Source organism: Eubalaena glacialis, chromosome 16, assembly GCF_028564815.1.
Source record: "Eubalaena glacialis isolate mEubGla1 chromosome 16, mEubGla1.1.hap2.+ XY, whole genome shotgun sequence".
Lineage (NCBI taxonomy): Eukaryota > Metazoa > Chordata > Mammalia > Artiodactyla > Balaenidae > Eubalaena > Eubalaena glacialis.
Genome location: NC_083731.1, coordinates 78,616,651 through 78,630,730, shown reverse-complemented (window position 1 = coordinate 78,630,730; position 14,080 = coordinate 78,616,651). Strand labels below are relative to the sequence as shown.

At 39.5% G+C, this 14,080-nt stretch overlaps 1 protein-coding gene across 4 annotated transcripts in view; it reads right to left on the bottom strand.

Moving 5' to 3' along the window:
- DCLK1 (doublecortin like kinase 1) overlaps positions 1-14,080 on the bottom strand; it is a 335,395-nt gene that overhangs the window by 29,525 nt on the left and 291,790 nt on the right. For all 4 annotated transcript variants that reach the window (XM_061171238.1, XM_061171239.1, XM_061171240.1 and 1 more), the window contains exons 12-15: positions 7,414-7,547; positions 5,618-5,695; positions 5,160-5,256; positions 2,823-2,903 (exon numbers count right to left, since the gene is read on the bottom strand). In XM_061171238.1, coding sequence (XP_061027221.1) covers positions 2,823-2,903; positions 5,160-5,256; positions 5,618-5,695; positions 7,414-7,547 — 390 coding nt within the window. The remainder of the gene's footprint in view (positions 1-2,822; positions 2,904-5,159; positions 5,257-5,617; positions 5,696-7,413; positions 7,548-14,080) is intronic.

Genomic DNA, 14,080 nt, shown 5'->3' with positions numbered 1-14,080 from the left:
CTAACTTAGTTATTTACTATGTAATTTCAAAAGTTAAGCAATCACTTTATATGTTAAATTTTTTGCTAAAATCGCTATCTTTTTTCCCCTTAGAATCTAAGGTCTGTTAGAATTATATTAAAGGGTATTTAAAATTTTTAAATCTCCTAGACAATGCCTTAAATGTTATCCTTGCTTTTAGAAAATGTTTTTAGGGAATCTGAGAGGGAAAACTAAAATGACAGCAGAAGTCCAAGGTCCGGAGGGAACTGTGGAACCTAATTGTCAGCAAAGTGGGACCATGTGCACAAAGCAGGTTGAGAAGGAAGAAAGTTACCGCTGAGACATGTATACGCTGCCTTAGGAAAACGAACAACCTAATTTTTCAAAGGCAACAGCCAGAAGTCTTCTTAATTTTGTTTCTCTACCCAACTGAGTTGGAATATATTGATATCAGGTCATTTGGTCTGGAATCAGGGTAAGGGATTATTTTGTTTCCAATAACACCCCAGGCCCCTCACATGTATAGACAAATGTGCTCACATTCACAAAGTTATCTTATAGCAAATATCCATATCCTGCCTGAGCTGGCTCTGCGGGACATCTCTTCCCAGCCTCCTCCAGGAAGAAGCTCTGGCATCTCCTCCTCTGGGAAGCCTTCCAGGGCACCCTCCCCACACAGGCCAGCTGGGGTGGCTCTTCTCTAACTGCCATGTGACTGTCTGTTGTATCAGACAGAGCTCCTGGAGAGCAGGCCCGACAGGGGGTGGTCCTCCGATGAAATGTATTTCAAAATCTAAAATGGCTATTTGTAATCTCTCTCCTCCACGGCTCTTTGTGAGCCTTCAAAGGCCGTGTTTCAAATTCAGATTTTCCACTGTATTCTGTGTGGTCACACTCTCAGTGTTTCCAGCACTAACATGCAATTTGACAGTTTGTGGACCATGGACTTTTAATCAGCATGTAGATCAGTCCAAACCAGCTGCTGCCACTAGGAGAGCCTGCAGCTGGCCTGTGCCTCTTCCACCCTGCACGTCTAAGGGAGAGGCACCACGACCCAGGTAAGTTACTTTGGAAAGACTGCGACCTTGTATGAACAGTCATTATAATGATGCTGGTGTACATATAGTGCACTCTTCTGCACTATTCACAGTGCTTTCATGTATAGCAGAGAGAGGGTGATGCAGTGTGGTGCGCAGGACTTTAAAGGAAATGGGCTTGAAGTGAGGATACCTGCCTGCAAATTCTGGCTCAACCATAAGCACAGCTACCTTGGAAGAGTCATCCATCACAGCCTCAGTCTTTCCATTTGTAAAATGGGTACAATAATACCCACCCTGCCTCTCTGGTAGGCTTATTATTAGGCTTACATGAGATGCTTCCTAACCTTTCCAACTCCATAGAAAAGGATAACTTTTGTTCAGCACCGTGGGGTAAATGCAAAGGTTGTAAGGCTGGAGGTGACAGCTCCTGGACTCTGGCAGCCCTGCCTGACTATCCCAAGGGCTGAGGGGATTAATATCTTCACACATCTGTACACCAGTTGGGAAGCTCTGCTATGTAAAAATATTTAACAAACCTTAGCTGTATACCTATACACACTCGCATTCCTGTATATTCTCCTGTCATATATATATATATATATAAAACCTCCCAGTGGGGTGGGAGGAACCAGGTTCAGGCGTGTAAAGTGCTGGAACCTAGGCCCATGGGCATCAAGTGGCAGAACATGAACAAGATCCCAAGCTCTTGTCACCTCAGATGCAGTCTGTCTCAACACTGTGCTTTTAATCACACTTCATCCTCAGTCATTAGTTACCTTGGGAAAATACACTGACTAATCACCGAAGTGGTAAGTCAGAGAAGTGGAACATTTTGTTGCCTTCATCTTACAGCCAGATCCCTCGAAGCAGCTGGCAAAATTCATATCAATGAGCTAACGATTTTATACCTGTCCATGTCTGTACCTATATCCAAATCTATGTCTGTCTTCTATTCTGGTAGCAAGAACCATTAGACCCAGCTATAGAACTTCCACACATGTCAGCAGGGGTTCCAACAGCCCCTGGGTTATCAGTTAATGTATGTGAGGTACTTAAATGGTCCTGGGCAGATACTATAAGCTAAGCACTCTGTAAGTATTTATTATTATTGTTATTCAAAACAAATCTTTTCAATAAGTTATAGAGAGAGAGAGAGAGAGAGTCAAAAAATAATGACTCTGCTCTGGAGAATCCTTTCATAGCTAAAGAAATTTCGTCAGACCTTGTACTCAGATAGCAGCAGCAGCATCTGGGAGCTTTTAGAAATTCAGAGCCTCACATCTACTACATTACAATCTGCATTTTAATAAGTCTCCCCCCCCCCCCCCCGCCCCCGATGACTTGTGAGCACAGGCAAGTTTGAGAAGTGCTGCACTGGAGAACTCCAACGCTGATGCGGGGACCCTTGGGTCACTGGTATATTTGGTAGAAATGATGCAAAAGCAGCACTGACTCAGAAAATCTGCTCTGTATTATTGATGGATGCAGCCTTAATCTGGACCATAGGATGCAGTTTGTGGGGCCGTGGGTGGCAACCATGTGCACCTCCACGGTAGAAGGCAGTCCCGTCTGAATCAAATGAAATGCTCTGTGCAAGGGACCGTGAGAACACATGTCAGCACAGATACATCAGAGGCCCTTGTGGAACAAGGCTGAGATCCTGTAACTGTTCTGGCATGTTTGAGAGGGAGGAACAGACACAAACACAACACTTTAAAAAGGAGGCAACATCATTAGGAAAGCTGCAATTTGAGAAAGGAATGTTCGGAGTAAATACAGGGAAGGGAGGAAGTTACTTACATTAACCCAGGGATGTTCGAGGACCTGCACGGCTGAAAATCGCTGATCTACATCCACCAACAGCATCATGGTAATGAGCTCCTGTGAAAGGAAACATTCAATGCCATTTGTGTCTAACATTGAAGGTAAAAATCCAGGCGTTTTCAAGAGCAGAGGTTCTCTTTTCGTTTGGAAAACATCTGTAAAAGCTCTAAACCGTGAATATATCAACTCAACTTACCTACAGCTACCTAACACCTTTTAAAGGAAAGGTGAATTTTTGGAATTATAAATATATAGCTTGTAGTTGAGAGAAAAAAAATAAATTAATATTAAAATCAATTTCATAAAAATATTTTTAGTAGAAAGGAAATAAAGTATTTTGCACTTTAAAGACAGATTCCAAATTATTTACTATAGAAATCACATTTTAAAAACACTTTACAATTTCACTTTGGCAGCTGAAAGGAAAAATGGATTTTTTTCCTCCTAACTGCAAGAGGGCATATTTTGGTTTGAAAGAAAGGAATGAGGAAAGACATACAGAATTGCCAACAACTAGTTGGTAAAATAGAAACTATTCTTTAGTAGCCAAAGAATTCAGAGGAAATCTGTTAAAAATGCTTCAAAAATTTCCAGATCAATCAATACAAGTAAAATAGAACCATTAAGAAGCAAATGATTAAATGGTTCTGAAATTAATTAATCTCCCCCATGAGCTCAAATTTATTTGCACCAGAAAAGCATGGCTTTGGCTTTAATGATGAGTCCGTCAGACATTTGTCTACTTTGGATTAGAAGTTCCCGTGTAACAGAATGGTTAGGTGCGTGTTACCTGGTCCCTCATATGCGTAGGCTCTGAGTACCACTCCGTGACGGGGAAGATTTATTTCCAATGATGTAGAGATTCTACCTTCACTTTCTAACTTGGGCCAGGACTCAATTAAAGCAACTACTATGTGTGATGCTCTCTGCAGGCGCCATGGGGGTGCAGGAGATAGTCCTATCTGTCAGTGACTTCGAGCCCTTGAGTTATGAAGTGACAGCACTGAGACTTGGGACAGGTTCCTGAACTGTCTGCTCACAGGTGAAAACACCTCCAGCCCCACCTCTGTGGCTATATCATCCCATCTCCTTTTACCTTTGTGGCTTTTCTCTGACACTTCTCTCAATTCCCCACATTTTCCTATGGCTAGAGGTAGATTCCTGGACAGTTGAAGAAAATGAGAGATTTGGGCCCAATATGCATCATTTTCCATGGAAAGTGGCCAGGCCTAAGGAGTCAGATTTTAAATTGAACTCATACTCAGGACACAGCAAAAGGAAAGGCATGTATATTGAATAATCAAAAGATAATTAGTTCTCAACATCAGTTTTCCAAAAATTTAAGTCAATGCTTGGAGACATAATTCTAAGGGATCAATTTAAAAGTTTTCATTTTTTATTTCAGGGTCTACTAATGTCTCTGTGTGAGATTTTTACAGTTTTCTTAGAGATTGATCTTTTAGTTTAATGGGACAAAAACCATATGCTTTGTTCCCCTCTGCCTCTAAATCCTGGCTGTCTTTCAAGGTCCAAGTTACATCATAGCTTCCCCATGATGTCTTTCTTGATCATCTTAACCCATGCTGTGCTTTCTCCACTTTAATTGATTAACTGTTTAATTCACTCATTCATTTATTCATTCATTCATTCAATATACGTTGAGCATCAGTTAGTTGCCGGTCACTATTTAGGCACTGATGATACAGCAATGAATACAATAGACAAAAATCCTTGTCTTGATAGAAATTACACCCTAGTGAGGAGAGTCAGAAAATAAACTACATAAATACAATATATCCACCTATCTATATCTATCTAGATAAGTAGACAGATACAGAGAGGTAGTTAGATGGTATACCAGATGGACATAGAGTGTAAGTGTTATGGAGAAAAATAAAGCAAAGGACGATAAGGTCAGCCAGGTAGGGGTTAAGAGCTGCAATTGGAAACAGGGTCTGGGAAAGCTTCACTGAGAAGATGACGTTAAGTCAAGACCCGAGAGAGGTGAAGCAATAAGCTATACAGAAGTCTGAGGTGGGCTCAAGCCAGGTGTGGGCAGGGCATAACTAGAGGCTACAGCAGTACAGCTGGAGTGACCACAGGGAGGGATAAGCCAGGGAAGCAGAAGAAGTTGATGAGTTGGGATGGCTGTGGACAGGTGACTTTTTGAATGTGAGCTCTTGGGAAAGTTAGTAATTATGACTAAAATGCATACAGAAATCATATTTACGATATCATTTGTTTCTTTGATTCAGAATCAATAATTCCATTGAGACACAGGCTATAAGGAAGAGGAAGGCACTGGAAACCTACCTTTGCAGAATCAGAAACGTTATCCCAGTATGGAGAAGGGAATTCCACTTGCCCCATCAAAATCTGATCAAAAAGCACCTCCTGGTCATCCCCGCTTCTGTTTAGACGAAGGACAACAACGAGGAATAAACAGCAGGAAAACGCCAGCTCAGGGTGTATCTTTTCTTTCTTATGCATTGAAGCCCTTCCTTTCCCCGCAAATGTGTAAAATGTGTGTTTTTAAGCAATTCAAAATGTCAGTATGGAACTGTTTTGGCAAATTAAGAAAGAATGAGTTTTTAAATTATATCAGGAAGATTTATGGAAGGCATGTAAATTAGCGTGCACGACATGGAAAAAATAACAAGTTCTTATGTTCTTTTCCAGCTGTAGGCTCCTTTGTGCGGGGAGGCCGAATGGATCATTCAGAGAAGGGAGAAATGCTTTGTTGGTGCTGAATAAAAGATCGCTGCCCATACCCACGGAATGGAGGGAATCCACAGAGCAGGATGTAAGTGATTACACCAGCTGCCCAGATGTCCACCTTGAGGCCATATCTGAAAAAGTAAGTGATGTCAGAGTTAGCAAAGTCAGGCCAGGACAAATTATGGGGCATGGTAAAATAAATGACTCTTCTATCATAAACCAAAACCCAAGCCAAACAAAATTTTAAAAACCCACAACAAACACTAAACTACAACCCACTGGCTTAACAGAATTCAAGAAAAGAATAAAAAAAAAAAAAGACTATCTAAGGCACATGACTAAAAATAAAAATGCCTACCTTCATACCTAAATATCAGTAAGTGAAGGGTTTCAGCAAAAATGTTTATTATAGTCATATCAATTTTCAGATAGAGATGGACCCCTGAGACTATTTCACTCCTGAATTTTAGAAATAATAATTACACATAAGACATTTTCCAATTTATAAAGCACTGACATACATTATCTGATTTTGTTTTCCCGACAACTCTGTAATTTGTCCAGGATAAATATTACTGCCTATTTTAAAGAAGAGAAGCCCAAGGTTCAGAGGGTAAATAATTTTGCTCAAGATCTCACAATCAGTGGCACAGCTGAGTTCCAGCCAAGGTTTTCAAGAGCCGAACCAAATCCTCCTTCTACCCCACACCACTCCTTCACAGCAGGCCAGCAAAGCACCCACCAGAGATAACGGCATTGCCTCGAGGGAGGTCAGGCATGGCCATAGATTGTGGGCTTGCAATTGACTCAAATTTGATGAATAAAAAAGTGCTCATTACCTCTCATCTCACCCTGGGGTTTTCTCCTCTCATCTGTTCTGTATTTCTGCCTTTCTGGTCTATGGTACAAGCAGAAAAACTATCTCCACCTGTCACAGTGGAAGATACCACCTAGATTGTTAGGTTTGGGTTGGTGCCACTAATGGGAAGAAATAGTCAGGCTGTCTCTCCTTGCTGGCCCACCCTTCCCCCAACCTTCTGTTTAAGGACAGTGCTTCAGAACCCTGCTGATGATCCTTGGCAAGAAATGGGGCTCTTTACTGAAAGAGCCTTTTACTCACCTAGACCTGAGTTCAAATGCTGACTCAGCTACTATCTAGTCATGAGCTTATAAGTTAATCATCAGAGACTGAGTTTATTCACATGCAAAATGGGAATCATATCATCTACTGGAAGAGTAAGAATTAAGTAAAGGAGCCTGGCATATAGTAGTAGGTCCTTAGTAAGCATTAGGCCACCCCACAATCTCCCCCCATTCTAGAGATTTTCATTCATCTGTGTCGGCTGCACTCAGAAACCAGCCAATTCCCAGTGGCCCTCAGATGCCTGAGGGTATCTGCACTCCACAGATAATCAATGGACTGCCAAGAGGACCAAAATGGGACCGGAACTGGAGAATAAGGACAGCTGAGAGAAGTAACCACAGTAGACTGTACTCACTGCACACAGCGATGTCTGTTTCTTTTTTCTCCAATAGCTAGTTAATTACCATCACTGTATGTTTCTCTGTTAGTCCAAACATTTTTTACTCAGGGGTTAATAACTGCCATTCTACCTTTAACAAAGGCCAAAAGGAAACCTTAAACAAGATTGTAGTAACTGGCAACTTTACGGGGAAAACAGAGAAAATGGCTCCCACTTTCAAGTCAAAAAAAAAAAAAAAAAAGTGAAAACTATCTGATAACTAGTTCTGTCTGGATGGGACAGAACACTCCTATTTCTTCTATCCTTGAAGCCAACTAGCTATTTTGCAAGCACAGTACTGCAGTAAATATACAAGAAGTGTTTACCCGGTCTCTGCAATGATTTCAGGGGCCACATATGTCGGGGTGCCACACACGGTGTACAGGGGGCCGTCTACAATGGTGGCCAGTCCAAAGTCGCCTAGCTTCAGTGATTTGCTGCCGTCTTGGTGTTCGTACACCTAAAGTAAAAGTAAAAAGTGAAATTGCCTTAAAACCAAGAGCTCAAAAGTTCTTTCCTGAAGAAATGAAGGACACTGTGGTTTAAATTTAATATATGTTGATCTAAAACAAATAGACTGCCAGATGTTTCTCCAGCAGAGATGGGTTTATTCAGGATCAGCACAGAATTGCAATTCGGGGTCTGCACCCATGGCAAGTCATGTCCAAGTCCCCACATGGCAAGGGAGGGAGATGCATTTACAAAGAGGAAAAGGAAGTTGGGAGGGTTGTAGAAAACAAGGAGTCCATGGCTTTTCATGGGTTGAGTCCTTGCCAGGAAAAAAAGAGGAGTCTTTCTTCTTCCTGTTGGGCTCTGCTATGATCACAGGGAGTGAGAACGCCACTTCTGGTCTCCTGACTCTATTTAATTGAGGTTTTGGTATATTAATTTTTTACCTGTATTTATTATAAAATAAAAAATCAGGCAATTATGCAAGGATATACATACAAGAACATCTTTATATTACTGCAGAATTGAAAACATGGTGAAGAACCCGCAAATGGAAATTTGTTAAATAAATCACGGTATGTTCATACAATGGGAGGCTACATGACCATTACAATGGTGATGTGGGTTTACATTTATTGAAATGAATCAAGTTTGGGAAGTGAGGACAGACTTCAGACTGGTTTTCATAAAATGTCTATTAAAGAAAAAAATATGTACAAAGAAAAATGTCTGGAAGAACATCATATTGGTGTGTCTGTCTCTGGGTAGTAAGATTATAGGAGATTTTTCTTCCTTTTGCTTATCTGTGTTCAATGTTTGCTACAATTCAAATTGATTTGCAGAATACAATGAAATACAGCAAGTTTCTAGTGTAAAATCTCCAATTTATGAAAATAATGACCTCTTCATTTTAATGTATCAGAAGCTTTAAAAATGCAATTCTTTAGTAAATTGAACAAAAAATCCACACGTCTATTAAAATACCTTCTTTTCAGTGCCCCACTTTTCCAACAAGATCTATTTACATTTTTTTATTAATAATTGAAAGGGATATTAACATTTCATTTCACCTGTGGCAATTTGGGAAGATTTATCAGGTGCAGAGTCAGCATTCTGTCCAGGTTTCCTTATTAAGGCAGTAAAAATCTCTAGTCTTTCACCCAACAAATCAAGAAAAGGATGCATGTGACCATAGGCAAGTATTTAAACTGCTTTAATTCTAGCCCACGATCAAACCAAATGGATCTGTTCTAAAACGTATGCCAAACAACGTCTATTATTTCAAAGAAAAGATCAAAGGGCATTCAGAATTCTAATTCAGAGCCCTCCACTGGAATCAACAGATACAGAAAAGAGAGCCACAGTAAAAGGCAGTCGCCAGGAGAGGCGTCAAGGAAATGGCGAAGTTTTCCACGTACGTCAAAATCATCCATCCAGCCAGTCGAGGCCTGCATTTTCTCCTGTTATCGCTCTATGATCATCTGTACTTGCTACAGCAGTTTGAACCTCACGCACAGCAAGGCACATCTCCACACATTAGGAGCACCGCTACCGTTCACACACCATGTCTGCCTTCCTTTGGAAAAAGTAGATTTCACTTTTCAGTTCACTGCAGCATCGAGTGCAGATGTTTGGCCAGCTAAGCTGCAGTATCAGCAATGATCATTTGGATCTAACTGTTTTGGCAGAAAAAAGGCAGTCAGATCCTCTTCTCTGGAGAGACTGTGTCATTTCTGGGCAGAAAATATTTGTTTACATTTTCTCCGCATTCAGAACATGGAGTCCTCTCCCTGAGGGCTCAACCACGATCAAGTCTGGGCTGCCCTCGGGCAGGTATCCAGAGGCTTTCAGGGCCACCTGCACCTGGGTTGTTAGGGCAAGGACAGCTGTATGTCCCCCCCAGATGTGGCTTTGCCCAGTTGTCCTCTGAGATGGACACTGTCCTCCCCAGTTTAATGAAGCAGCCATCCAGCCCTGGTCAGCATAAACAAGTTCGAGTCATGGACTTTGAGGCCTCAGAGCTACAAAACACAATATCCTCCCCAGTCTAAATGCTCTCAGGCAAAAGAAATCCCTAAATTGTAGTCTTAGCATGTCAGCCATTCAGGTCATTCAAAAGACAAGCAAATGTTTTTCATGAAAAGAAATCTGAGCTGGAAATACCTAGTAGATCATCTAGTTTATTTCCCAGACAGAGCAGAATTGTTTACTTCCCTAATTCCATTTTGTTACCAATAACCTTTCTAAAATGCAGAATAACCTCTTGCTTTGATGTTCCGTTAGGTCCAAACGTTCATGGTGCGTGTTTTGTGAGGTGGTGCAGATTTCAAATTACACAGCTCCATTTATACAGAGATTCTGTGGCTTTTTTTCTAAACATACTATCCATAATCACCCAACTCTATTCCAAAATTGGATAAAAGCACATATTGGCAGATGCAGTCATAAGTCACATTTTAGTTCAGAATATGACCACGTAATTCTCCTCCATGTACCAAAGGCTTTCTTTTTAAGCATCTACATTTTAATAAGAATTCCATCTTACATATAGCCATATGCCAGTTATATTTAATATAGCTGAGCAATAAAGTTCAAAGTTTCAATAACTAAGAAAAAAAGCACTAAAAACTTACCTAAAGTAAAGAAAATGAAGATTATTTAACAGTAATAATTCTCTTAAAATAAACCAGCATCATTTAAATGAAATATGTAGAATCTATCATTTTAATGTTCTTTTCATCTCTCTTTAATCACTTCTACATATCCCCCCTTTTTTTTTTTTGCTTTGAAAACCATAGAGTAGAATTTTCATGAACATATAAAGAGGTTAAAGTGATACTTATGAGAGACAGTTAAGAGCTAAGAGACAAAGGCCTAATCCACATAATTGAAAACATTTCTAGACCCAAGTACATTTGAAATGCTTCAGCAAAATGTTTTTGCAGGTGAATAAATGCCCAGGCCCCTCATTTGGAATTCTGTTTAACTTACTTACCGTCAGGCAGGGCAGGAAACAAGGTTGCTTTGGGTTTTTCTCTGTCAACACTTGGGGAGAAGGATGCAGAAGAATATATTGTAGTGTTTCCTCTCCTCCCCTGGGAGAGCGCCTTTCCTAAGTGCTGCAATGCGCCCACCTCGCAACTGGACTCCCCAGAGCGCCTGCTGCCGCCTGAAGTGTGCTCACTCTTATTTCTTACCAAGCCATTTACAGAGGGGCAGGATCGAGGCCATTTAAAAATGTAATTAAAACTTTGTCAAAAATCACAGATTGCTGAATATATGTGTTTCAAACGTGCGTGTGCACGCACACACACATACTCACAAAACCGTCTCCAGAAAGTATTTTCCCAAATGGCAGCTATAAATTCACTTCGAACTAAGTTTTTAATTAAACGTTAGAAGTCGGAAAAGCTTCTAACACATTCGCATCCAAAACACAGAGTCCTTGCCTTCTCCCACTCTCTGAATCGACTTCCTTAGCTTGTCTCCTCATCCTGACCTTCTTTCAGAAAGAACCTTAACAGGCTGCAAGTATAAGCTTAGACAGGCCGACCCAGCAAGTGGGGTTCTGGTGCAAGAAGAACTTTTCTGCTGTGACTGTATTTTAAAGCCTCCATAACACATGCGCCACACGTGAGGTGGGGTACGTTAATTGCCAGTCAAAGAGTATTCACAACATGAGATATAATTTTATGTTCATCCCACGCCCTTTAAATACTGTAGATGCTCCCCCCACGTTTTAAACAACGAGGGGCTATTAAAGAGACGGGGATTAGTGCAAATTACCCAGTATGTAGTGCTTTCACTGTTTTAACTAAGCAATAAAACTGGGTAATTGTACAACACTAATTGAATGCAGCTACACGTAATTGTGGGCTGCCATATGTATCCTATTACCATAAAGACTGTCAGTATTTTGTAAGCTACTCTTGTGATCACTGCAGATGGCTACAGTCAGAAAAGTTGTTCTCTAGGGTTTATTATATGGCTATAAAGACATCCCATGATTTGACAGACTAAATGTGTTAAATGGCAACAATTATGAAAAAGATTCCAATTAAAAGCTGAAGGCATGTCCTACCAAGAATAGATCTAGTGAAACGTCAGGTACATAGGTTTTTGGCACACTGGTATTTCACACAGGAATTTTCTTTTTTAAAGAAGAGTTTTATTTTTGTTTCTTTTTCGTTTATTTGGGGTTTCGCAGTGGCTGTAACTTGCTGAACAGTAGATGTTTGGGCATATGCCTGATTTCCTATGGATGAGAAACTGAGACCATCTGAAAAAGTTATTTGAAAAAATAAAAGATTTAATATAGTCATAAAATGCAGCCGGTGGCCATAAAATAATGTGAAAATTCACAGATAACGTGAACGCAGTCAAATGGTTTCTGAGATTCCCATAATAGAGAACTAAGAGCTGACTAATATAACAGATGTGTTGGAACAAACACAATTCTCAATGATAGTATGAATTCAAGGAAAACCCTGTTGAAATGCTGGCTAATGAATCGTTAGTAACCACTGAAATAGTTTTCACAGAGGATCTCAGGAGGTACTAAAAATTATTTCACCAAATAGAATTTAACAAAACTGGCATGAAATTGACAAAGCCATGAAAGAAAAGTGAATTTACTTTTTAACAAATATGGTATCTTTTAAAAAAAGACATTGATTTTCTTCTAGCCAAGGTGTTTGGCCTTTATGATGTTTCCTAAAACCAGTGGATTAAATTTAACCTTTAATCTTTAAGAAGTGAAGTGTAACAACATTTATGCAGGGAATTATTTTGCAAAATGCACTTTATAGTTTCCATACTTTGAATTAAACCTCCTGGAAAAAAATTAACTCTTAAAAGAACCAAATTCAAAAAAAAAAAAAAAAAAGAACCAAATTCATTTTATACCCACATGTAAAACCTTTATGAAACAAAAAATTAAATGAAATAATAAAAATAATAAAAGCTGTACAGAAGTCAGAAGAGGGGCAACAACATTAGAAGAAAAAATAAAATAGCTTTTCAAAGTGTTACCCTAGAGATATCTGGGAAGATGGAGAAGTGAATAGAAACTCCCGGAAACCTGATTCTCATCCCTCCTTTAAAACAGTCTTGAAACTATCTAGAAAGGAGTTCTATGCAGCTGCAGTGAGATGCACAAAACACGCACATTCTGGATTCTGTAGTAATTATACATCCCAGGATTTTGTTAAAATTGTGGGAACTCAATGTCACTGCAATTCTTAAAAACTGTTACATTTTTGTCACACAAGTAATATCCAATATGTCACTGTAGGAAAATTAGAAAAGACAGATAATTACAGAAAGAAAGGAATTAAACTCACCCATAACCTTGACACCTAAAAATAACCATTGTTAACCTTTGGGGTATAAACTTCCAAGAGCTTTCTTTCTCTCTCTTTCCTGTTTTGCTTTTTTCACTGGACAATATATCCTGAATGTTTGCCCAAGTGAATAAGCATATATTTACATCATGATTTTCAGTGGCTGCTGGATATTCCATTGTATGGATGCACCATAATAATAATAATCCCCCAAACTACTACCACTGCCGTTTATTGAGCCCCTGCCAGGCCTCCTGTTGAGGACTTCATGCTCAATATCCCATTTGATCTTCACAACAATACAATTAAGTAATATTACTGCTATTTTGCAGATAAAAAAATTGAGGATCAGAGATGTTACGTAACTTGACAAATGTTACACAGCTAATAAGTGGCAGAACCAGAACTTAAGCTCGGGCATGTCCAAGTCCATGATTCTAACCAGGATGTCCGCCTGCCTCCATATCATGTCATTATTTAAAAAATCAGTGCCCTGACGTGAGTTGTTTCTAAATATATATTTTTTTCTTTCCATACCAAAAAACACTGAGATGACCATCCCTATATATGTATACATATCTGATATTTTTTCTTTAGGTCACATTTTTAGAAGTAGAATTACTTGGTCACAGGGTGCACATTATTTAAGGCTTTAGTTACATATTAACAAACTACCTTTCAGAAAGGTTCCATCAAGTTAATCTTGCACTGATTCGTATGAGGTGATTGGTATCCTCATAAATTTGCCAACCCAGTATATCATTATTATTAATCTTTGCTAGTCCAGTAAGGCCATGTCATTTTAAAATGAAGTGAATGAACACACCATTGTAAAGCAATTATACTCCAATAAAGATGTTAAAAAAAAAAAATGAAGTGAATGATACTACTCAAGTCCTAAATGACAGAAGAAATGGCTAGTGGAGCAGACAGATGCTGATCAATCCTGGGGACACGCTACACTTTTACTTCCTGTCTTCTTCCCCCGATGGAATCACAGATCCTTGGAGAAGGGCCCTCAGTGAATGCTTAGTACAGTAACTGGCATATTAGTCTATTAAATCATGTTTGGGGAAAATGTTCTTTTTCTTCTATTTTCCCTCCACTTTTAACCAAATTCAGAGAGAAGGAATTTTTTTCTAAACACCTATGAAAAACAATCATTCCGTTTCTGCTTGGACATTTTCAATGACTACAAGTG